Here is a 23084-nt window from a genome sequence, read left to right on the forward strand (position 1 = left end):
CTCTTCATACACCAGCTGCTGAATCTCTCTCTCTCTCTCTCTCTCTCCTCTTCCTCTCCTCCTCTCTTTATAAACAGCTGTTGAATCTCTCTCTCTCTCTCTCTCTCAGTGTGGTGGTGTAGTGCGTGCGAGTTGAGAAAGGTGGCGCTAAATGAGCGGTTTGTGCGATTTTGATCTCTTTATTGATAATTCTGATTATAGATATATAGTGTATTGTTGGTTATAGTGTTGTGGTGTTGCGGTGTACACGGAGGAGGTGTTAGGTGGTGTGTGTTTCAGCTGTGGAAAAGAAGGACACCAAGCTAAAGGGTGTCCTCAGAGAAATAAGACAGCTGACACTCAGGAGCAACAGGAGGGGACAGGGGGGGTTCAGCAGGAGCGTCAGGTGAGTGAGGAGGGACAGGAGGGGACAAGTGGAGTCCAACAGGAGGTTCAGGTAAATGAGGAGGGGACAGGGGAGATCCCGAAAGAGGGTCAAGTGAGTGAGGAGGGAAAAGAGGGGACAGAGGTGGTCCAACAGGAGGTTCAGGTAAATGAGGAGGGGACAGGGGAGATCCCGAAGGAGGGTCAAGTGAGTGAGGAGGGAAAAGAGGGGACAGAGGTGGTCCAACAGGCAGATCAGGTGAGCGAGGGGGAACACAAGGAGACAGGCCAAGTTAGTGATATTGACATGGAGAGAGACAAGGAAGTTCCTCGTCTAAAAAGAAAGACCAGGAGCGACAGTGGAACCTCCAAAGCTAAGAAAGGGACAGTGACGAAAGGAGGGAGAGGAGCAGGAGAGTCTGAGTCTAACATGGAGACCGACTCTGCTGACAGTGAATCCTCCGACTTCAAGACAGGAAGCCAGAAGAGCTCAAGAAGCTACAGTGCGGGGAAGATGAAAGTGTTTCTCCAAAAAACAAAGAACATGAAGGGTTTGAAGTTAGAGGATTCTTCTCTGATAAAGAGCAGTTTTCAAACTCTGCCCGGCTGCACATGAGCAGCAAAGGCAGAGGAGGTTTCACTGACCAGGAGATGTACAGACTAAAGAAAATTGTTCAGAGAATTAGACAGGAGAAAAACAATGATGATGATGATGATGAATAAAGTACATCCTGATTACCAATCAGTCCTATTTTTTTGTGGTTTGTTTTATATTTCTCATTATGAGTCTTTTAAACATAAGTTCGTTGAACACAAATGGAGCCAGAGATGCTGTGACGAGATCTCTGATGTTCCAGCAAATACAACTGAAAAGAACTGAAGTTATGTTCTTACAAGAAACACATAGTGATAATAAAAATGAAAACGACTGGAAAAGAGAGTGGGAGGGGAAAGTGGTTCTTAAGGCCGAATTATAGTCGGGTTGCACGAACGCACGCATGCACGCAAGACAAAAGAATTTTTCTAACTACACGACAAAGCGACAAGAGCCTCACGCAGCCCGTAAGGCTTGTGATTGGTCTGCTTACTACATCCCGTCCGGAGTCTAGTTTCCACAAACGCACCGCAGTAAATCTGTGATATGTGTGAACCTACTTGGCGATAAACACGATTGTGATGAGACCTGGTGCGGACTGAATGGAGCAGTTGGGTGTTGGTGGAGGTTTGAGCTCCAGGTGAGGTTCTCATCTTCTTGTTCAAGCACCAGACTCTGTGGAAATACTGAACATATCCTCAAGGCAGTTTTTATGGCGTTGAGATTGTTTATTTCCGGCAACTTAGTCACAGGAAATGGCTGAAACTGCGTTTCAAATTATAAAATCACTCAGAGAGTTGAAACCTCTGCTGAGTCGGTCTACTTGTGAGAAACACTTTTAAATTCACTAGACACAGATTTGATTTGCATTTGTATCAGTCCCTTGGTATTTTCATCAAGATCCACTAAATAGTCAAGTAAATTAATTAGGGAAGGGAATGTAAAAATACACATATTCAAAATGCTAAGTGTTCAACCCCAGGAGTTTTATTTTGAAGTTCCCTGTTCATATTAACAACATCTGACCAGTTTTCAAGATTCTCCAGAGAAGCTGGATGTTGGATCTACTTCTTTAGTTCCACTGTTCTTATTGAAAAAATAGTTCAGGAGGTTCCTTCATGGTCCTCCGCAGACAGACTCCAACGCAACATCTGAAATATTTGAGGTACAGCAGAAATCCCAGAGGTGGAGGAGTCAAACCTCATCATGACCCTTGAAACAGGCGGATGAAGCCGCTTCTGAGATCTTGCTGCTGAGGATTCAAACCTGAGGCCAATCATCTCATCAGTGTTCCTGCAGATAAAAGCAGTGCGCTGGCTGCAGGTGTCAGAAAGCTGAATCGGAAGGTTCTTTGTCTGTTGTTGGATGTCAAGCAGCACAAGTTGTGTTGGTTGTTTGGCTTCAGCTTTCAAAAATGGTTTCTGGATTTTGTGTGAGGTAAAATTCATTTAGTTTCAAAGTCTTAAAAATCCATTTCCTGTACAAAGTTTGTTCTTTAGTTCACCTGTGAAATGATCTGCTTCCCAGGGTGCTCCTGCTCTCACTCTTAGCCTTTGGGCCACATGCTGAGGGTAGGTGAATTTTTATACACAAATCTCAGATCCAGTTCTGGTTATTTCTTAAATACTGACATGTTTTAACTCTTCAGCTCTGAGCTACAGAAGTGGAGGCTCCAGTGGAGTTACACCGTACTTTAAGTCACCCAGTGCTTTGCCCAGCGGCCAAAATCCAGGTTTAGCCGCTTCCAGTTATGAGAACTCTGCACGGGCTGGAGGATCTAAAGGTGGCTCTGGACCCAGTTACCCTGAAGGTGGCTCTTCTGATGAACTGGAGCCTGCTGTTCTTTCTGGAAGGCACGTAGATGGTTACAGTCAGAAAAGAAGTGTTTCTAGTTACAGGCCTGACCCAATGATCCCTTCAAAACCGAGCTACCAGGCCCAGCCCCAGCAGCCGCCGAGCTACCAGGCCCAGCCCCAGCAGCCGCCGAGCTACCAGGCCCAGCCCCAGCAGCCGCCGAGCTACCAGGCCCAGCCCCAGCAGCCGCCGAGCTACCAGGCCCAGCCCCAGCAGCCGCCGAGCTACCAGGCCCAGCCCCAGCAGCCGCCGAGCTACCAGGCCCAGCCCCAGCAGCCGCCGAGCTACCAGGCCCAGCCCCAGCAGCAGCCGAGCTACCAGGCCCAGCCCCAGCAGCAGCCGAGCTACCAGGCCCAGCCCCAGCAGCAGCCGAGCTACCAGGCCAAGCCCCAGCAGCAGCCGAGCTACCAGGCCAAGCCCCAGCAGCAGCCGAGCTACCAGGCCAAGCCCCAGCAGCAGCCGAGCTACCAGGCCAAGCCCCAGCAGCAGCCGAGCTACCAGGCCAAGCCCCAGCAGCAGCCGAGCTACCAGGCCAAGCCCCAGCAGCAGCCGAGCTACCAGGCCAAGCCCCAGCAGCAGCCGAGCTACCAGGCCAAGCCCCAGCAGCAGCCGAGCTACCAGGCCAAGCCCCAGCAGCAGCCGAGCTACCAGGCCAAGCCCCAGCAGCAGCCGAGCTACCAGGCCAAGCCCCAGCAGCAGCCGAGCTACCAGGCCAAGCCCCAGCAGCAGCCGAGCTACCAGGCCAAGCCCCAGCAGCAGCCGAGCTACCAGGCCAAGCCCCAGCAGCAGCCGAGCTACCAGGCCAAGCCCCAGCAGCAGCCGAGCTACCAGGCCAAGCCCCAGCAGCAGCCGAGCTACCAGGCCAAGCCCCAGCAGCAGCCGAGCTACCAGGCCAAGCCCCAGCAGCAGCCGAGCTACCAGGCCAAGCCCCAGCAGCAGCCGAGCTACCAGGCCAAGCCCCAGCAGCAGCCGAGCTACCAGGCCAAGCCCCAGCAGCAGCCGAGCTACCAGGCCAAGCCCCAGCAGCAGCCGAGCTACCAGGCCAAGCCCCAGCAGCAGCCGAGCTACCAGGCCAAGCCCCAGCAGCAGCCGAGCTACCAGGCCAAGCCCCAGCAGCAGCCGAGCTACCAGGCCAAGCCCCAGCAGCAGCCGAGCTACCAGGCCAAGCCCCAGCAGCAGCCGAGCTACCAGGCCAAGCCCCAGCAGCAGCCGAGCTACCAGGCCAAGCCCCAGCAGCAGCCGAGCTACCAGGCCAAGCCCCAGCAGCAGCCGAGCTACCAGGCCAAGCCCCAGCAGCAGCCGAGCTACCAGGCCAAGCCCCAGCAGCAGCCGAGCTACCAGGCCAAGCCCCAGCAGCAGCCGAGCTACCAGGCCAAGCCCCAGCAGCAGCCGAGCTACCAGGCCAAGCCCCAGCAGCAGCCGAGCTACCAGGCCAAGCCCCAGCAGCAGCCGAGCTACCAGGCCAAGCCCCAGCAGCAGCCGAGCTACCAGGCCAAGCCCCAGCAGCAGCCGAGCTACCAGGCCAAGCCCCAGCAGCAGCCGAGCTACCAGGCCAAGCCCCAGCAGCAGCCGAGCTACCAGGCCAAGCCCCAGCAGCAGCCGAGCTACCAGGCCAAGCCCCAGCAGCAGCCGAGCTACCAGGCCAAGCCCCAGCAGCAGCCGAGCTACCAGGCCAAGCCCCAGCAGCAGCCGAGCTACCAGGCCCAGCCCCAGCAGCAGCCGAGCTACCAGGCCAAGCCCCAGCAGCAGCCGAGCTACCAGGCCAAGCCCCAGCAGCAGCCGAGCTACCAGGCCAAGCCCCAGCAGCAGCCGAGCTACCAGGCCAAGCCCCAGCAGCAGCCGAGCTACCAGGCCAAGCCCCAGCAGCAGCCGAGCTACCAGGCCAAGCCCCAGCAGCAGCCGAGCTACCAGGCCAAGCCCCAGCAGCAGCCGAGCTACCAGGCCAAGCCCCAGCAGCAGCCGAGCTACCAGGCCAAGCCCCAGCAGCAGCCGAGCTACCAGGCCAAGCCCCAGCAGCAGCCGAGCTACCAGGCCAAGCCCCAGCAGCAGCCGAGCGGATTTCAAAGCAAAGATGGCATGTGGGACTTTGCTCTTTCCCATGATGTCTCTTTTGACCCAAATGAGGAGATGCCCACTTACCCTGAAGTGAATGTTCGGCCTAGAAATGTTAGACCAACTCATATGGTGGCACCAAACCATCCTGGATGGCAGCGGCGATGGGTCCGTTAGTGACTTTGAGTTTGGCGACTTGTAAGTCCTAACCCTAACCTCTTTGCAAGTGAATGTCAATGACTTGTTTTTCTTGCTAATGGTGTTTCTGTTCACAGGTGACTCTTCAGGTGAATCGGCCATCTTTGAAAACTCAATAAAATAATTGAACTACACTTGCTGCCTATGACTTATTTGAGTTGTGCTGAACAATCTTGGGAAGAATTGTCTGGAATATGATCTAATCTGATTCTGAACACTGAGGTTCTTTGGTTCAAGGCCAACATTATGAAAACAAACGTCTGTACTTTACTTATTGAAGTGAATTGTCTGAAAGTAACTAAATTTTAAGCAGTCAGTGACACATTCTTTTATTTACTGACCACACTAAGTTAAACTTGAGGTAACAGGAACCTCAAACAGAACTCTAAAGCTTAGCAATTTTCAAGTTTTCTACTCTGCTGCAGAAACCATTTCAAACTGGGTCTAATACCAGCTGATGCCCAACTGGAGGGGAGGCATTTTGCCAAGAGGGAAGTCTCACTGAGTGAAATTACAGAGGACGGACGTCAAGAGTCAGAATGTCCAGAACTCAAACACCAGCTAATCCAACTCATTTAAACTACCGTAGCTATGGAGCCTACTCTCAGTTACAGGGATCACATTAAAAATCCTGCTTTGTTCCAAATATTTGTTTTCATTTCCTTTACTCTCCTTCAGACTATATTTGTGTTCAAGCTTCAGACCAAACTGAAGCTCCAATGTTTTTCTGACGTCTGTCAATCACGACTGCTGCACTGACACGTGTCTGTGTCCCGATGTAAATACCACTGACGTAGAAATGAATCTGAGTCTCAAACTCTGGGGTTTTATTATCATTGGAGCAGAAATCTGATTTATTATTTTCATGTAAGAGACTTGGTGATGGTTCTTTATACTGGGGAAATGGTTTTGAAATATTTTGCTTTTAAAAAAAAAAAAATGTTATATTTATGTGAGTGGACCTTCACACCTGGAAAACACCTCGCTCTTCTCCTTCCTCCTCTTCATAAACCAGCTGCTGAATCTCTCTCTCTCTCTCTCTCTCTCTCACTCCTCCTCTTTATAAACCAGCTGCTCAATCTCTCCTCCCTCGTTTCTCTGAGTTCAAGAGACGAGTGAAGCTGAAATCAGAATAAAATTGGTTTGAGTCTTTGTCTCTGACGTCGTTTGGTGGAAGAATCTCGTCCTCTTGTCTCTGAGTCGTGTCCCCAGCGGCTCGTCCTCTGGACTGGTCTCAGCACCATGGACCTGGACCGGCTGGACGCTTCAGGCTTTTCTCACATCTGGACGCTTCTGGACGTGGACGGTAAGAACCTCAGGGACATCTATACTGTGGGCAGCCACCAGGGGGAGATGTTTGGGGGGTGATTTATCATGTTAGTGTAGTTTTATTGTTATTATTATCATTGTTATGTTAATCCTCAGTGAGTGTGTAGCTGCTGCTGAGTCCGGCTGCTTGTCGGTTGTTCTTGTTTTGTCAGATCACGGTTACATCGAAGCGACGCAGCTCGACGACTTCTTCCGTCGCGTGTTGCAGAAACTTGGAAAGAAGGTGAAGAGAGAATATGAAGCTGCACTGATGCCGTGCGGCCACATGGTGGCAGTGTGTCCAAATGTGCTGTTCTCTGATCGCACCACCAGGGGAGGTTACTGAAGACCCAAATGTTACATCTACATTCATTAAGTGCAGATATTATATTTATTACAAATATTTCTTCAAAATACAATACTTTACTTAATACATCCGGCTATTTTGAAAACCATATACTTGCTTTGTCAGAGACTAAATTACTAAATATTGTTGTTATAGTTTTATTGTGAAAACCCGAATTAACCCTTTATATTCACACTGGGAGAAGTTCTTCTTCTCAGTTGCAATCTGCAGTCTCACCACTAGATGCCACTAAATCCTGCAAACTGACACCATTTTTTTAATTTCTGTTTGTATATGAAACTAATTCACTAATTCCAAACTCTTTAATGGAATTATGAGTGATACAGACTCTCGTTGAGCCAGAGAACAACTTGTTGATATTTCACTGTTTCACATTTCAAGGTTTTGAGTCTAAAGTCCAGTCAAACACGATAATAAATGCATCTTAATCTTAATCTTCACAGAGAGAAGAGATCACTGAGCTCAACATCCGGCGACTGAGAGAAAGGTTCATGTCGGCCTATGACGTCTCATCCGTCGGACGTCTGCAGATCCAAGAGGTACGATTCCCTCCGGATCATTTCTGGAATAAGACTCTGACGAGAGCAGGTCGTGAGTTTCCTCCAGAACGAGTCTGAACACGTGACTCCTGACGTGCTGCTGCAGAATAATCTGTTCTTCTGTCCAAGAACCCAGTTTAGGACACGTCATGTTTTTTCAGGAACTTTCTTTAAGACCTAATAAGAACTTGGTGAATGAGGCCACCTGTGATGAAATGGTGTCTTTGCAGCTCGCAGCCATGATGCTGCCGGAGGAGGAGAAGTTCCTGCTCCTGTTTCACAGAGAGACGCCACTGGACGACAGCGTGGAGTTCATGAGGGTGAGGTCAAAGGTCAACAAGCAGTGATGAGACATCGGTCCAGAGAGTTGATAGATGGAGATAGTGAAGGAATCTGCAGCAGCTGGTTTTTGTAGTTTTGGGATATTTGTTGTGTTGTCTTAGATTTTTCTTGTTTGATCAGATCTGGAGAAACTACGACGTGGACAGCAGCGGCTTCATCTCAGCCGTCGACCTGAAGGTAACGGGGACAGAGACACATCCCCTCGTTAGATCTCTGCAGTCCAGCTACACAGAGAACCTCAGAACCACAGAGGAGCTCACGATACTTTCTCTGCGTTGACAGATTCCTGCAGCTGTTTTCTTTGATTGTATTTTCTATGTTTGTCCCTGCAGGGCTTCCTTCAGGATCTGTTCGTCCAACACAGGAAGTCCGTCCCCGCTGAGAAGCTGGAGGAGTACACTGTCTCAATGGTAACCTGCAGGGGGGGGGGGGGGGGGGCGTCTGTTTAGCCCTGACTCATAAATAAATTTTGTTTTGATGTTTCCTTCCTGCAGACGAAGATGTTTGATAAGAACCAAGACGGCCGATTGGATCTGAACGACCTGGCCAGGTAACACTGCTCGGTGTCACGTGACCTGTGACTCACACGGGATCTGATCGACGCTGTAATCAGAGAAAAATACAATTTAATACTTTCGATATAGAGTTTATATTGAAAACTACTATTCACTTTCAGCTGTGAAACATTGAGTTTTTAAATAAATTAAACTACATTTCTATCTTGTTGTCGACAGAATTTTGGCTCTGAAAGAAAACTTCTTGCTGAAGTTTAAGATGGACGTAAGTTTGGAGATTAAAGCATGAAATATTAAATTATTTATTTTCTAATATTGTGCCGATAACAATCCAATTCAATTCCTTACGGATCTGCCGCCTTTCACCTAAATCTCAGTTTGTCACTGAAATATAATTTTAATTTCTGATACTTTGTGTTTCCAAAGAAGGTTTAGTTTAGTGTTGTGGGTTCTTAATGATGTTGTTGTGTGTGGCTGTTCCCTGTCAGGCCTGCAGTCAGGACGACAGGAAGAGGGACTTTGAGAAAATATTCGCTCACTACGACGTCGTAAGTTTCAAAAGTATTGAATCTATAATACTGAAAAGTTTTTCCTCCTGTTTCCTGTTTGATCAGAGCAAGTTTAAAAGGGCTTGAATATTGGGTTCATATACATTTTTTAATTCTTCACGATTATCACAACTAAAAATGAGGTTTTCAAAGACATATGTGACAGATAGAGACCTTTATTAAGTGTGTGTGTGTGTGTGTGTGTGTGTGTGTGTGTGTGTGTGTGTGTGTGTGTGTGTGCGTGTGCGTGTGTACAGAGTAAGACGGGTGCGTTGGAGGGTCCTGAGGTCGATGGATTTGTCAAAGACATGATGGAGCTGGCGAAGGTAAACAACAGGATGTTTGAATAAATCATTAAAATCTTTAAAATCTTTTACTTCAAAGTATCTAATTAAAGAAAATTGTCAAAGATTTTATGTGTAACTTGTTTTGTGAGTTGTCCTCTGACCTCTGACCTCCGACCTCCCACCCCCTCTCCAGCCCAGCATCAGTGGCACGGACCTGGACCAGTTCAGGAAAGCTGTGCTCGGCCACTGTGACATCAACGGAGACGGAAAGATCCAGAAGAACGAGCTGGCTCTCTGCCTCGGCCTGAAGCTCAGCTAACCTTCACCGCCTGTCCTTCCTCTCCTCTTCCCTCCTCTCCTCTTCCCTCCTCTTCCTCCTTCTCTCTTCCTTCCTCTCCTCTTCCCTCCTCTCCTCTTCCCTCCTCTTCCTCCTTCTCTCTTCCTTCCTCCATCTCTCTGTTGCTTCCTCTCCTCTTCCCTCCTCTTCCTCCTTTTCTCTTCCTTCCTCCATCTCTCTGTTGCTTCCTCTCCTCTTCCCTCCTTTTCCTCCTCTTTTCTTTACTCCATCTCTATGTTGCTTCCTCTCCTCTTCCCTCCTCTTCCTCCTTCTCTTTTCTTTCCTCCATCTCTCTGTTGCTTCCTCTCCTCTTCTTCCTTCTCCTCCTTCTCTCTTCCTTCCTCCATCTCTATGTTGCTTCCTCTCCTCTTCCCTCCTCTTCCTCCTTCTCTTTTCTTTCCTCCATCTCTCTGTTGCTTCCTCTCCTCTTCCCTCCTCTTCCTCCATCTCTTTTATTTTCTCTATCTCATTGTTGCTTCCTCTCCTCTTCCTCCTTCTCTTTTCTTTCCTCCATCTCTCTGTTGCTTCCTCTCCTCTTCTTCCTTCTCTTTTCTTTCCTCTATCTCTTTGTTGCTTCCTCTCCTCTTCCCTCCTCTTCCTCCTTCTCTCTTCCTTCCTCCATCTCTCTGTTGCTTCCTCTCCTCTTCCCTCCTCTTCCTCCTTCTCTTTTCTTTCCTCCATCTCTCTGTTGCTTCCTCTCCTCTTCTTCCTTCTCCTCCTTCTCTCTTCCTTCCTCCATCTCTATGTTGCTTCCTCTCCTCTTCCCTCCTCTTCCTCCTTCTCTTTTCTTTCCTCCATCTCTCTGTTGCTTCCTCTCCTCTTCCCTCCTCTTCCTCCATCTCTTTTCTTTCCTCCATCTCTCTGTTGCTTCCTCTCCTCTTCCTCCTTCTCTTTTCTTTCCTCCATCTCTCTGTTGCTTCCTCTCCTCTTCTTCCTTCTCTTTTCTTTCCTCTATCTCTTTGTTGCTTCCTCCCCTCTCCCCTCCTATTCCTCCTTTCTTCCCCTTCCTCCCACAGTGTATCTCCTTATTTACGCCTAAAAGCAAACAGTTTTATATATTTTTCTGTCTTAAATATTTGAAGAGAAGTGATGAAGATTATAAATATCGATCGATGTCATAACCTTGTGTCCTGATGTGCAGCTGGTGACTTGTGATTTTCTTTTGTGATGTGAATAATGTGATTAACGTGATGTGGTTAATAAAATACATTTAATCTTTGTCACGTATGTGGTTCTTCAAATTTAATGCTCATACCTTAACACGTCCTCCACTGAGGGAGTTCATGAGGAGGAGGCTTCGACTCCGACATGCACCGCATGAATGAGACAAACATTATCTACACACGTCACATTGTAAATGTCTATCATTCATATTGCTAATTCTTTAATCTCTATATACTTTATACTGCTCTATATTGTTATATTTATGCACAGACGCATGGCAGTAAATCTGTGATATGTGTGAACCTACTTGGCGATAAACACGATTGTGATGAGACCTGGTGCGGACTGAATGGAGCAGTTGGGTGTTGGCGGAGGTTTGAGCTCCAGGTGAGGTTCTCATCTTCTTGTTCAAGCACCAGACTCTGTGGAAATACTGAACATATCCTCAAGGAAGTTTTTATGGCGTTGAGATTGTTTATTTCCGGCAACTTAGTCACAGGAAATGGCTGAAACTGCGTTTCAAATTATAAAATCACTCAGAGAGTTGAAACCTCTGCTGAGTCGGTCTACTTGTGAGAAACACTTTTAAATTCACTAGACACAGATTTGATTTGCATTTGTATCAGTCCCTTGGTATTTTCATCAAGATCCACTAAATAGTCAAGTAAATTAATTAGGGAAGGGAATGTAAAAATACACATATTCAAAATGCTAAGTGTTCAACCCCAGGAGTTTTATTTTGAAGTTCCCTGTTCATATTAACAACATCTGACCAGTTTTCAAGATTCTCCAGAGAAGCTGGATGTTGGATCTACTTCTTTAGTTCCACTGTTCTTATTGAAAAAATAGTTCAGGAGGTTCCTTCATGGTCCTCCGCAGACAGACTCCAACGCAACATCTGAAATATTTGAGGTACAGCAGAAATCCCAGAGGTGGAGGAGTCAAACCTCATCATGACCCTTGAAACAGGCGGATGAAGCCGCTTCTGAGCTCTTGCTGCTGAGGATTCAAACCTGAGTCCAATCATCTCATCAGTGTTCCTGCAGATAAAAGCAGTGCGCTGGCTGCAGGTGTCAGAAAGCTGAATCGGAAGGTTCTTTGTCTGTTGTTGGATGTCAAGCAGCACAAGTTGTGTTGGTTGTTTGGCTTCAGCTTTCAAAAATGGTTTCTGGATTTTGTGTGAGGTAAAATTCATTTAGTTTCAAAGTCTTAAAAATCCATTTCCTGTACAAAGTTTGTTCTTTAGTTCACCTGTGAAATGATCTGCTTCCCAGGGTGCTCCTGCTCTCACTCTTAGCCTTTGGGCCACATGCTGAGGGTAGGTGAATTTTTATACACAAATCTCAGATCCAGTTCTGGTTATTTCTTAAATACTGACATGTTTTAACTCTTCAGCTCTGAGCTACAGAAGTGGAGGCTCCAGTGGAGTTACACCGTACTTTAAGTCACCCAGTGCTTTGCCCAGCGGCCAAAATCCAGGTTTAGCCGCTTCCAGTTATGAGAACTCTGCACGGGCTGGAGGATCTAAAGGTGGCTCTGGACCCAGTTACCCTGAAGGTGGCTCTTCTGATGAACTGGAGCCTGCTGTTCTTTCTGGAAGGCACGTAGATGGTTACAGTCAGAAAAGAAGTGTTTCTAGTTACAGGCCTGACCCAATGATCCCTTCAAAACCGAGCTACCAGGCCCAGCCCCAGCAGCCGCCGAGCTACCAGGCCCAGCCCCAGCAGCCGCCGAGCTACCAGGCCCAGCCCCAGCAGCCGCCGAGCTACCAGGCCCAGCCCCAGCAGCCGCCGAGCTACCAGGCCAAGCCCCAGCAGCCGCCGAGCTACCAGGCCCAGCCCCAGCAGCCTCCGACCTACCAGGCCCAGCCCCAGCAGCCTCCGAGCTACCAGGCCCAGCCCCAGCAGCCGCCGAGCTACCAGGCCAAGCCCCAGCAGCAGCCGAGCTACCAGGCCAAGCCCCAGCAGCAGCCGAGCTACCAGGCCAAGCCCCAGCAGCAGCCGAGCTACCAGGCCAAGCCCCAGCAGCAGCCGAGCTACCAGGCCAAGCCCCAGCAGCAGCCGAGCTACCAGGCCAAGCCCCAGCAGCAGCCGAGCTACCAGGCCAAGCCCCAGCAGCAGCCGAGCTACCAGGCCAAGCCCCAGCAGCAGCCGAGCTACCAGGCCAAGCCCCAGCAGCAGCCGAGCTACCAGGCCAAGCCCCAGCAGCAGCCGAGCTACCAGGCCAAGCCCCAGCAGCAGCCGAGCTACCAGGCCAAGCCCCAGCAGCAGCCGAGCTACCAGGCCAAGCCCCAGCAGCAGCCGAGCTACCAGGCCAAGCCCCAGCAGCAGCCGAGCTACCAGGCCAAGCCCCAGCAGCAGCCGAGCTACCAGGCCAAGCCCCAGCAGCAGCCGAGCTACCAGGCCAAGCCCCAGCAGCAGCCGAGCTACCAGGCCAAGCCCCAGCAGCAGCCGAGCTACCAGGCCAAGCCCCAGCAGCAGCCGAGCTACCAGGCCAAGCCCCAGCAGCAGCCGAGCTACCAGGCCAAGCCCCAGCAGCAGCCGAGCTACCAGGCCAAGCCCCAGCAGCAGCCGAGCTACCAGGCCAAGCCCCAGCAGCAGCCGAGCTACCAGGCCAAGCCCCAGCAGCAGCCGAGCTACCAGGCCAAGCCCCAGCAGCAGCCGAGCTACCAGGCCAAGCCCCAGCAGCAGCCGAGCTACCAGGCCAAGCCCCAGCAGCAGCCGAGCTACCAGGCCAAGCCCCAGCAGCAGCCGAGCTACCAGGCCAAGCCCCAGCAGCAGCCGAGCTACCAGGCCAAGCCCCAGCAGCAGCCGAGCTACCAGGCCAAGCCCCAGCAGCAGCCGAGCTACCAGGCCAAGCCCCAGCAGCAGCCGAGCTACCAGGCCAAGCCCCAGCAGCAGCCGAGCTACCAGGCCAAGCCCCAGCAGCAGCCGAGCTACCAGGCCAAGCCCCAGCAGCAGCCGAGCTACCAGGCCAAGCCCCAGCAGCAGCCGAGCTACCAGGCCAAGCCCCAGCAGCAGCCGAGCTACCAGGCCAAGCCCCAGCAGCAGCCGAGCTACCAGGCCAAGCCCCAGCAGCAGCCGAGCTACCAGGCCAAGCCCCAGCAGCAGCCGAGCTACCAGGCCAAGCCCCAGCAGCAGCCGAGCTACCAGGCCAAGCCCCAGCAGCAGCCGAGCTACCAGGCCAAGCCCCAGCAGCAGCCGAGCTACCAGGCCAAGCCCCAGCAGCAGCCGAGCTACCAGGCCAAGCCCCAGCAGCAGCCGAGCTACCAGGCCAAGCCCCAGCAGCAGCCGAGCTACCAGGCCAAGCCCCAGCAGCAGCCGAGCTACCAGGCCAAGCCCCAGCAGCAGCCGAGCTACCAGGCCAAGCCCCAGCAGCAGCCGAGCTACCAGGCCAAGCCCCAGCAGCAGCCGAGCTACCAGGCCAAGCCCCAGCAGCAGCCGAGCTACCAGGCCAAGCCCCAGCAGCAGCCGAGCTACCAGGCCAAGCCCCAGCAGCAGCCGAGCTACCAGGCCAAGCCCCAGCAGCAGCCGAGCTACCAGGCCAAGCCCCAGCAGCAGCCGAGCTACCAGGCCAAGCCCCAGCAGCAGCCGAGCTACCAGGCCAAGCCCCAGCAGCAGCCGAGCTACCAGGCCAAGCCCCAGCAGCAGCCGAGCTACCAGGCCAAGCCCCAGCAGCAGCCGAGCTACCAGGCCAAGCCCCAGCAGCAGCCGAGCTACCAGGCCAAGCCCCAGCAGCAGCCGAGCTACCAGGCCAAGCCCCAGCAGCAGCCGAGCTACCAGGCCAAGCCCCAGCAGCAGCCGAGCTACCAGGCCAAGCCCCAGCAGCAGCCGAGCTACCAGGCCAAGCCCCAGCAGCAGCCGAGCTACCAGGCCAAGCCCCAGCAGCAGCCGAGCTACCAGGCCAAGCCCCAGCAGCAGCCGAGCTACCAGGCCAAGCCCCAGCAGCAGCCGAGCTACCAGGCCAAGCCCCAGCAGCAGCCGAGCTACCAGGCCAAGCCCCAGCAGCAGCCGAGCTACCAGGCCAAGCCCCAGCAGCAGCCGAGCTACCAGGCCAAGCCCCAGCAGCAGCCGAGCTACCAGGCCAAGCCCCAGCAGCAGCCGAGCTACCAGGCCAAGCCCCAGCAGCAGCCGAGCTACCAGGCCAAGCCCCAGCAGCAGCCGAGCTACCAGGCCAAGCCCCAGCAGCAGCCGAGCTACCAGGCCAAGCCCCAGCAGCAGCCGAGCTACCAGGCCAAGCCCCAGCAGCAGCCGAGCTACCAGGCCAAGCCCCAGCAGCAGCCGAGCTACCAGGCCAAGCCCCAGCAGCAGCCGAGCTACCAGGCCAAGCCCCAGCAGCAGCCGAGCTACCAGGCCAAGCCCCAGCAGCAGCCGAGCTACCAGGCCAAGCCCCAGCAGCAGCCGAGCTACCAGGCCAAGCCCCAGCAGCAGCCGAGCTACCAGGCCAAGCCCCAGCAGCAGCCGAGCTACCAGGCCAAGCCCCAGCAGCAGCCGAGCTACCAGGCCAAGCCCCAGCAGCAGCCGAGCTACCAGGCCAAGCCCCAGCAGCAGCCGAGCTACCAGGCCAAGCCCCAGCAGCAGCCGAGCTACCAGGCCAAGCCCCAGCAGCAGCCGAGCTACCAGGCCAAGCCCCAGCAGCAGCCGAGCTACCAGGCCAAGCCCCAGCAGCAGCCGAGCTACCAGGCCAAGCCCCAGCAGCAGCCGAGCTACCAGGCCAAGCCCCAGCAGCAGCCGAGCTACCAGGCCAAGCCCCAGCAGCAGCCGAGCTACCAGGCCAAGCCCCAGCAGCAGCCGAGCTACCAGGCCAAGCCCCAGCAGCAGCCGAGCTACCAGGCCAAGCCCCAGCAGCAGCCGAGCTACCAGGCCAAGCCCCAGCAGCAGCCGAGCTACCAGGCCAAGCCCCAGCAGCAGCCGAGCTACCAGGCCAAGCCCCAGCAGCAGCCGAGCTACCAGGCCAAGCCCCAGCAGCAGCCGAGCTACCAGGCCAAGCCCCAGCAGCAGCCGAGCTACCAGGCCAAGCCCCAGCAGCAGCCGAGCTACCAGGCCAAGCCCCAGCAGCAGCCGAGCTACCAGGCCAAGCCCCAGCAGCAGCCGAGCTACCAGGCCAAGCCCCAGCAGCAGCCGAGCTACCAGGCCAAGCCCCAGCAGCAGCCGAGCTACCAGGCCAAGCCCCAGCAGCAGCCGAGCTACCAGGCCAAGCCCCAGCAGCAGCCGAGCTACCAGGCCAAGCCCCAGCAGCAGCCGAGCTACCAGGCCAAGCCCCAGCAGCAGCCGAGCTACCAGGCCAAGCCCCAGCAGCAGCCGAGCTACCAGGCCAAGCCCCAGCAGCAGCCGAGCTACCAGGCCAAGCCCCAGCAGCAGCCGAGCTACCAGGCCAAGCCCCAGCAGCAGCCGAGCTACCAGGCCAAGCCCCAGCAGCAGCCGAGCTACCAGGCCAAGCCCCAGCAGCAGCCGAGCTACCAGGCCAAGCCCCAGCAGCAGCCGAGCTACCAGGCCAAGCCCCAGCAGCAGCCGAGCTACCAGGCCAAGCCCCAGCAGCAGCCGAGCTACCAGGCCAAGCCCCAGCAGCAGCCGAGCTACCAGGCCAAGCCCCAGCAGCAGCCGAGCTACCAGGCCAAGCCCCAGCAGCAGCCGAGCTACCAGGCCAAGCCCCAGCAGCAGCCGAGCTGATTTCAAAGCAAAGATGGCATGTGGGACTTTGCTCTTTCCCATGATGTCTCTTTTGACCGAAATGAGGAGATGCCCACTTACCCTGAAGTGAATGTTCGGCCCAGAAATGTTAGACCAACTCATATGGTGGCACCAAACCATCCTGGATGGCAGCGGCGATGGGTCCGTTAGTGACTTTGAGTTTGGCGACTTGTAAGTCCTAACCCTAACCTCTTTGCAAGTGAATGTCAATGACTTGTTTTTCTTGCTAATGGTGTTTCTGTTCACAGGTGACTCTTCAGGAGAATCGGCCATCTTTGAAAACTCAATAAAATAATTGAACTACAGTTGCTGCCTATGACTTATTTGAGTTGTGCTGAACAATCTTGGGAAGAATTGTCTGGAATATGATCTAATCTGATTCTGAACACTGAGGTTCTTTGGTTCAAGGCCAACATTATGAAAACAAACGTCTGTACTTTACTTATTGAAGTGAATTGTCTGAAAGTAACTAAATTTTAAGCAGTCAGTGACACATTCTTTTATTTACTGACCACAGCAAGTTAAACTTGAGGGAACAGGAACCTCAAACAGAACTCTAAAGCTTAGCAATTTTCAAGTTTTCTACTCTGCTGCAGAAACCATTTCAAACTGGGTCTAATACCAGCTGATGCCCAACTGGAGGGGAGGCATTTTGCCAAGAGGGAAGTCTCACTGAGTGAAATTACAGAGGACGGACGTCAAGAGTCAGAATGTCCAGAACTCAAACACCAGCTAATCCAACTCATTTAAACTACCGTAGCTATGGAGCCTACTCTCAGTTACAGGGATCACATTAAAAATCCTGCTTTGTTCCAAATATTTGTTTTCATTTCCTTTACTCTCCTTCAGACTATATTTGTGTTCAAGCTTCAGACCAAACTGAAGCTCCAATGTTTTTCTGACGTCTGTCAATCACGACTGCTGCACTGACACGTGTCTGTGTCCCGATGTAAATACCACTGACGTAGAAATGAATCTGAGTCTCAAACTCTGGGGTTTTATAATCATTGGAGCAGAAATCTGATTTATTATTTTCATGTAAGAGACTTGGTGATGGTTCTTTATACTGGGGAAATGGTTTTGAAATATTTTGCTTTTAAAAAAAAAAAAATGTTATATTTATGTGAGTGGACCTTCACACCTGGAAAACATCTCGCTCTTCTCCTTCCTCCTCTTCATAAACCAGCTGCTGAATCTCTCTCTCTCTCTCTCTCTCTCTCTCACTCCTCTTTATAAACCAGCTGCTCAATCTCTCCTCCCTCGTTTCTCTGAGTTCAAGAGACGAGTGAAGCTGAAATCAGAATAAAATTGGTTTGAGTCTTTGTCTCTGACGTCGTTTGGTGGAAGAATCTCGTCCTCTTGTCTCTGAGTCGTGTCCCCAGCGGCTGGTCCTCTGGACTGGTCTCAGCACCATGGACCTGGACCGGCTGGACGCTTCAGGCTTTTCTCACATCTGGACGCTTCTGGACGTGGACGGTAAGAACCTCAGGGACATCTATACTGTGGGCAGCCACCAGGGGGAGATGTTTGGGGGGTGATTTATCATCTTAGTGTAGTTTTATTGTTATTATTATCATTGTTATGTTAATCCTCAGTGAGTGTGTAGCTGCTGCTGAGTCCGGCTGCTTGTCGGTTGTTCTTGTTTTGTCAGATCACGGTTACATCGAAGCGACGCAGCTCGACGACTTCTTCCGTCGCGTGTTGGAGAAACTGGGAAAGAAGGTGAAGAGAGAATATGAAGCTGCACTGATGCCGTGCGGCCACATGGTGGCAGTGTGTCCAAATGTGCTGTTCTGTGATCGCACCACCAGGGGAGGTTACTGAAGACCCAAATGTTACATCTACATTCATTAAGTGCAGATATTATATTTATTACAAATATTTCTTCAAAATACAATACTTTACTTAATACATCCGGCTATTTTGAAAACCATATACTTGCTTTGTCAGAGACTAAATTACTAAATATTGTTGTTAGAGTTTTATTGTGAAAACCCGAATTAACCCTTTATATTCACACTGGGAGAAGTTCTTCTCAGTTGCAATCTGCAGTCTCACCACTAGATGCCACTAAATCCTGCAAACTGACACTTTTTTTTTAATTTCTGTTTGTATATGAAACTAATTCACTAATTCCAAACTCTTTAATGGAATTATGAGTGATACAGACTCAAGGTCTCAAGGTTTTGAGTCTAAAGTCCAGTCAAACACGATAATAAATGCATCTTAATCTTAATCTTCACAGAGAGAAGAGATCACTGAGCTCAACATCCGGCGACTGAGAGAAAGGTTCATGTCGGCTTCTGACGTCTCATCCGTCGGACGTCTGCAGATCCAAGAGGTACGATTCCCTCCGGATCATTTCTGGAATAAGACTCTGACGTGAGCAGGTCGTGAGTTTCCTCCAGGACGAGTGTGAACACGTGACTCCTGACGAGCTGCTGCAGAATAATCTGTTCTTCTGTCCAAGAACCCAGTTTAGGACACGTCATGTTTTTTCAGGAACTTTCTTTAAGACCTAATAAGAACTTGGTGAATGAGGCCACCTGTGATGAAATGGTGTCTTTGCAGCTCGCAGCCATGATGCTGCCGGAGGAGGAGAAGTTCCTGCTCCTGTTTCACAGAGAGACGCCACTGGACGACAGCGTGGAGTTCATGAGGGTGAGGTCAAAGGTCAACAAGCAGTGATGAGACATCGGCCCAGAGAGTTGATAGATGGAGATAGTGAAGGAATCTGCAGCAGCTGGTTTTTGTAGTTTTGGGATATTTGTTGTGTTGTCTCAGATTTTTCTTGTTTGATCAGATCTGGAGAAACTACGACGTGGACAGCAGCGGCTTCATCTCAGCCGTCGACCTGAAGGTAACGGGGACAGAGACACATCCCCTCGTTAGATCTCTGCAGTCCAGCTACACAGAGAACCTCAGAACCACAGAGGAGCTCATGATACTTTCTCTGCGTTGACAGATTCCTGCAGCTGTTTTCTTTGATTGTATTTTCTATGTTTGTCCCTGCAGGGCTTCCTTCAGGATCTGTTCGTCCAACACAGGAAGTCCGTCCCCGCTGAGAAGCTGGAGGAGTACACTGTCTCAATGGTAACCTGCAGGGGGGGGGGGGGGCGTCTGTTTAGCCCTGACTCATAAATACATTTTGTTTTGATGTTTCCTTCCTGCAGATGAAGATGTTTGATAAGAACCAAGACGGCCGATTGGATCTGAACGACCTGGCCAGGTAACACTGCTCGGTGTCACGTGACCTGTGACTCACACGGGATCTGATCGACGCTGTAATCAGAGAAAAATACAATTTAATACTTTCGATATAGGGTTTATATTGAAAACTACTATTCACTTTCAGCTGTGAAACATTGAGTTTTTAAATGAATTAAACTACATTTCTATCTTGTTGTCGACAGAATTTTGGCTCTGAAAGAAAACTTCTTGCTGAAGTTTAAGATGGACGTAAGTTTGGAGATTAAAGCATGAAATATTAAATAATTTATTTTCTAATATTGTGCCGATAACAATCCAATTCAATTCCTTACGGATCTGCCGCCTTTCACCTAAATCTCAGTTTGTCACTGAAATATAATTTTAATTTCTGATACTTTGTGTTTCCAAAGAAGGTTTAGTTTAGTGTTGTGGGTTCTTAATGATGTTGTTGTGTGTGGCTGTTCCCTGTCAGGCCTGCGGTCAGGACGACAGGAAGAGGGACTTTGAGAAAATATTCGCTCACTACGACGTCGTAAGTTTCAAAAGTATTGAATCTATAATACTGAAAAGTTTTTCCTCCTGTTTCCTGTTTGATCAGAGCAAGTTTAAAAGGGCTTGAATATTGGGTTCATATACATTTTTTAATTCTTCACGATTATCACAACTAAAAATGAGGTTTTCAAAGACATATGTGACAGATAGAGACCTTTATTAAGTGTGTGTGTGTGTGTGTGTGTGTGTGTGCGTGTGTGTGTGTGCGTGTGTGTGTGTACAGAGTAAGACGGGTGCGTTGGAGGGTCCTGAGGTAGATGGATTTGTCAAAGACATGATGGAGCTGGCGAAGGTAAACAACAGGATGTTTGAATAAATCATTAAAATCTTTAAAATCTTTTACTTCAAAGTATCTAATTAAAGAAAATTGTCAAAGATTTTATGTGTAACTTGTTTTGTGAGTTGTCCTCTGACCTCTGACCTCCGACCTCCCACCCCCTCTCCAGCCCAGCATCAGTGGCACGGACCTGGACCAGTTCAGGAAAGCTGTGCTCGGCCACTGTGACATCAACGGAGACGGAAAGATCCAGAAGAACGAGCTGGCTCTCTGCCTCGGCCTGAAGCTCAGCTAATCTTCACCGCCTGTCCTTCCTCTCCTCTTCCCTCCTCTTCCTCCTTCTCTCTTCCTTCCTCCATCTCTCTGTTGCTTCCTCTCCTCTTCTTCCCCCTCCTCCTTCTCTCTTCCTTCCTCCATCTCATTGTTGCTTCCTCTCCTCTTCCCTCCTCTTCCTCCTTCTCTTTTCTTTCCTCCATCTCATTGTTGCTTCCTCTCCTCTTCCCTCCTCTTCCTCCTTCTCTCTTCCTTCCTCCATCTCTCTGTTGCTTCCTCTCCTCTTCCCTCCTTTTCCTCCTTCTCTTTTCTTTACTCCATCTCTATGTTGCTTCCTCTCCTCTTCCCTCCTCTTCCTCCTTCTCTTTTCTTTCCTCCATCTCTCTGTTGCTTCCTCTCCTCTTCTTCCTTCTCCTCCTTCTCTCTTCCTTCCTCCATCTCTATGTTGCTTCCTCTCCTCTTCCCTCCTCTTCCTCCTTCTCTTTTCTTTCCTCCATCTCTCTGTTGCTTCCTCTCCTCTTCCCTCCTCTTCCTCCATCTCTTTTATTTTCTCTATCTCATTGTTGCTTCCTCTCCTCTTCCCTCCTCTTCCTCCTTCTCTTTTCTTTCCTCCATCTCTCTGTTGCTTCCTCTCCTCTTCCCTCCTCTTCCTCCTTCTCTTTTCTTTCCTCCATCTCTCTGTTGCTTACTCTCCTCTTCTTCCTTCTCTTTTCTTTCCTCTATCTCTTTGTTGCTTCCTCTCCTCTTCCCTCCTATTCCTCCTTTCTTCCCCTTCCTCCCACAGTGTATGTCCTTATTTACGCCTAAAAGCAAACAGTTTTATATATTTTTCTGTCTTAAATATTTGAAGAGAAGTGATGAAGATTATAAATATCGATCGATGTCATAACCTTGTGTCCTGATGTGCAGCTGGTGACTTGTGATTTTCTTTTGTGATGTGAATAATGTGATTAACGTGATGTGGTTAATAAAATACATTTAATCTTTGTCACGTATGTAGTTCTTCAAATTTAATGCTCATACCTTAACACGTCCTCCACTGAGGGAGTTCATGAGGAGGAGGCTTCGACTCCGACATGCACCACATGAATGAGACAAACATTATCTACACACGTCACATTGTAAATGTCTATCATTCATATTGCTAATTCTTTAATCTCTATATACTTTATACTGCTCTCTATTGTTATATTTATGCACAGACGCATGGCAGTAAATCTGTGATATGTGTGAACCTACTTGGCGATAAACACGATTGTGATGAGACCTGGTGCGGACTGAATGGAGCAGTTGGGTGTTGGTGGAGGTTTGAGCTCCAGGTGAGGTTCTCATCTTCTTGTTCAAGCACCAGACTCTTTAGAAATACTGAACATATCCTCAAGGAAGTTTTTATGGCGTTGAGATTGTTTATTTCCGGCAACTTAGTCACAGGAAATGGCTGAAACTGCGTTTCAAATTATAAAATTACTCAGAGAGTTGAAACCTCTGCTGAGTCGGTCTACTTGTGAGAAACACTTTTAAATTCACTAGACACAGATTTGATTTGCATTTGTATCAGTCCCTTGGTATTTTCATCAAGATCCACTAAATAGTCAAGTAAATTAATTAGGGAAGGGAATGTAAAAATACACATATTCAAAATGCTAAGTGTTCAACCCCAGGAGTTTTATTTTGAAGTTCCCTGTTCATATTAACAACATCTGACCAGTTTTCAAGATTCTCCAGAGAAGCTGGATGTTGGATCTACTTCTTTAGTTCCACTGTTCTTATTGAAAAAATAGTTCAGGAGGTTCCTTCATGGTCCTCCGCAGACAGACTCCAACGCAACATCTGAAATATTTGAGGTACAGCAGAAATCCCAGAGGTGGAGGAGTCAAACCTCATCATGACCCTTGAAACAGGCGGATGAAGCCGCTTCTGAGATCTTGCTGCTGAGGATTCAAACCTGAGGCCAATCATCTCATCAGTGTTCCTGCAGATAAAAGCAGTGCGCTGGCTGCAGGTGTCAGAAAGCTGAATCGGAAGGTTCTTTGTCTGTAGTTGGATGTCAAGCAGCACAAGTTGTGTTGGTTGTTTGGCTTCAGCTTTCAAAAATGGTTTCTGGATTTTGTGTGAGGTAAAATTCATTTAGTTTCAAAGTCTTAAAAATCCATTTCCTGTACAAAGTTTGTTCTTTAGTTCACCTGTGAAATGATCTGCTTCCCAGGGTGCTCCTGCTCTCACTCTTAGCCTTTGGGCCACATGCTGAGGGTAGGTGAATTTTTATACACAAATCTCAGATCCAGTTCTGGTTATTTCTTAAATACTGACATGTTTTAACTCTTCAGCTCTGAGCTACAGAAGTGGAGGCTCCAGTGGAGTTACACCGTACTTAAAGTCACCCAGTGCTTTGCCCAGCGGCCAAAATCCAGGTTTAGCCGCTTCCAGTTATGAGAACTCTGCACGGGCTGGAGGATCTAAAGGTGGCTCTGGACCCAGTTACCCTGAAGGTGGCTCTTCTGATGAACTGGAGCCTGCTGTTCTTTCTGGAAGGCACGTAGATGGTTACAGTCAGAAAAGAAGTGTTTCTAGTTACAGGCCTGACCCAATGATCCCTTCAAAACCGAGCTACCA

General features: G+C 50.3%; 2 protein-coding genes and 1 long non-coding RNA gene across 3 annotated transcripts; all 3 read left to right on the forward strand.

Moving 5' to 3' along the window:
• The first annotated feature begins 6304 nt into the window (after positions 1-6304).
• LOC133972148 (secretagogin-like) lies at positions 6305-9287 on the forward strand. The gene is made up of 11 exons (XM_062409406.1): positions 6305-6368; positions 6544-6614; positions 7181-7276; positions 7507-7596; positions 7739-7795; positions 7951-8028; positions 8113-8168; positions 8353-8398; positions 8622-8681; positions 8939-9007; positions 9162-9287. The coding sequence occupies exons 1-11, from the start codon at positions 6305-6307 to the stop codon at positions 9285-9287; spliced, it is 813 nt and encodes a 270-aa protein (XP_062265390.1).
• Positions 9288-15993: 6706 nt separating this feature from the next.
• On the forward strand, positions 15994-16464 carry LOC133972867 (uncharacterized). Its single transcript, XR_009924489.1, has 2 exons — positions 15994-16330; positions 16408-16464. It is a non-coding gene; the product is annotated as an uncharacterized LOC133972867 (long non-coding RNA).
• Positions 16465-17461: 997 nt separating this feature from the next.
• On the forward strand, positions 17462-21391 carry LOC133972634 (secretagogin-like). The gene is made up of 11 exons (XM_062410186.1): positions 17462-17635; positions 17811-17881; positions 18405-18500; positions 18731-18820; positions 18963-19019; positions 19175-19252; positions 19333-19388; positions 19573-19618; positions 19842-19901; positions 20145-20213; positions 20368-21391. The coding sequence occupies exons 1-11, from the start codon at positions 17572-17574 to the stop codon at positions 20491-20493; spliced, it is 813 nt and encodes a 270-aa protein (XP_062266170.1). The 5' UTR covers positions 17462-17571; the 3' UTR covers positions 20494-21391.
• Positions 21392-23084: the final 1693 nt, after the last annotated feature.

The sequence above is a fragment of the Platichthys flesus genome, chromosome 17, assembly GCF_949316205.1.
Source record: "Platichthys flesus chromosome 17, fPlaFle2.1, whole genome shotgun sequence".
NCBI lineage: Eukaryota > Metazoa > Chordata > Actinopteri > Pleuronectiformes > Pleuronectidae > Platichthys > Platichthys flesus.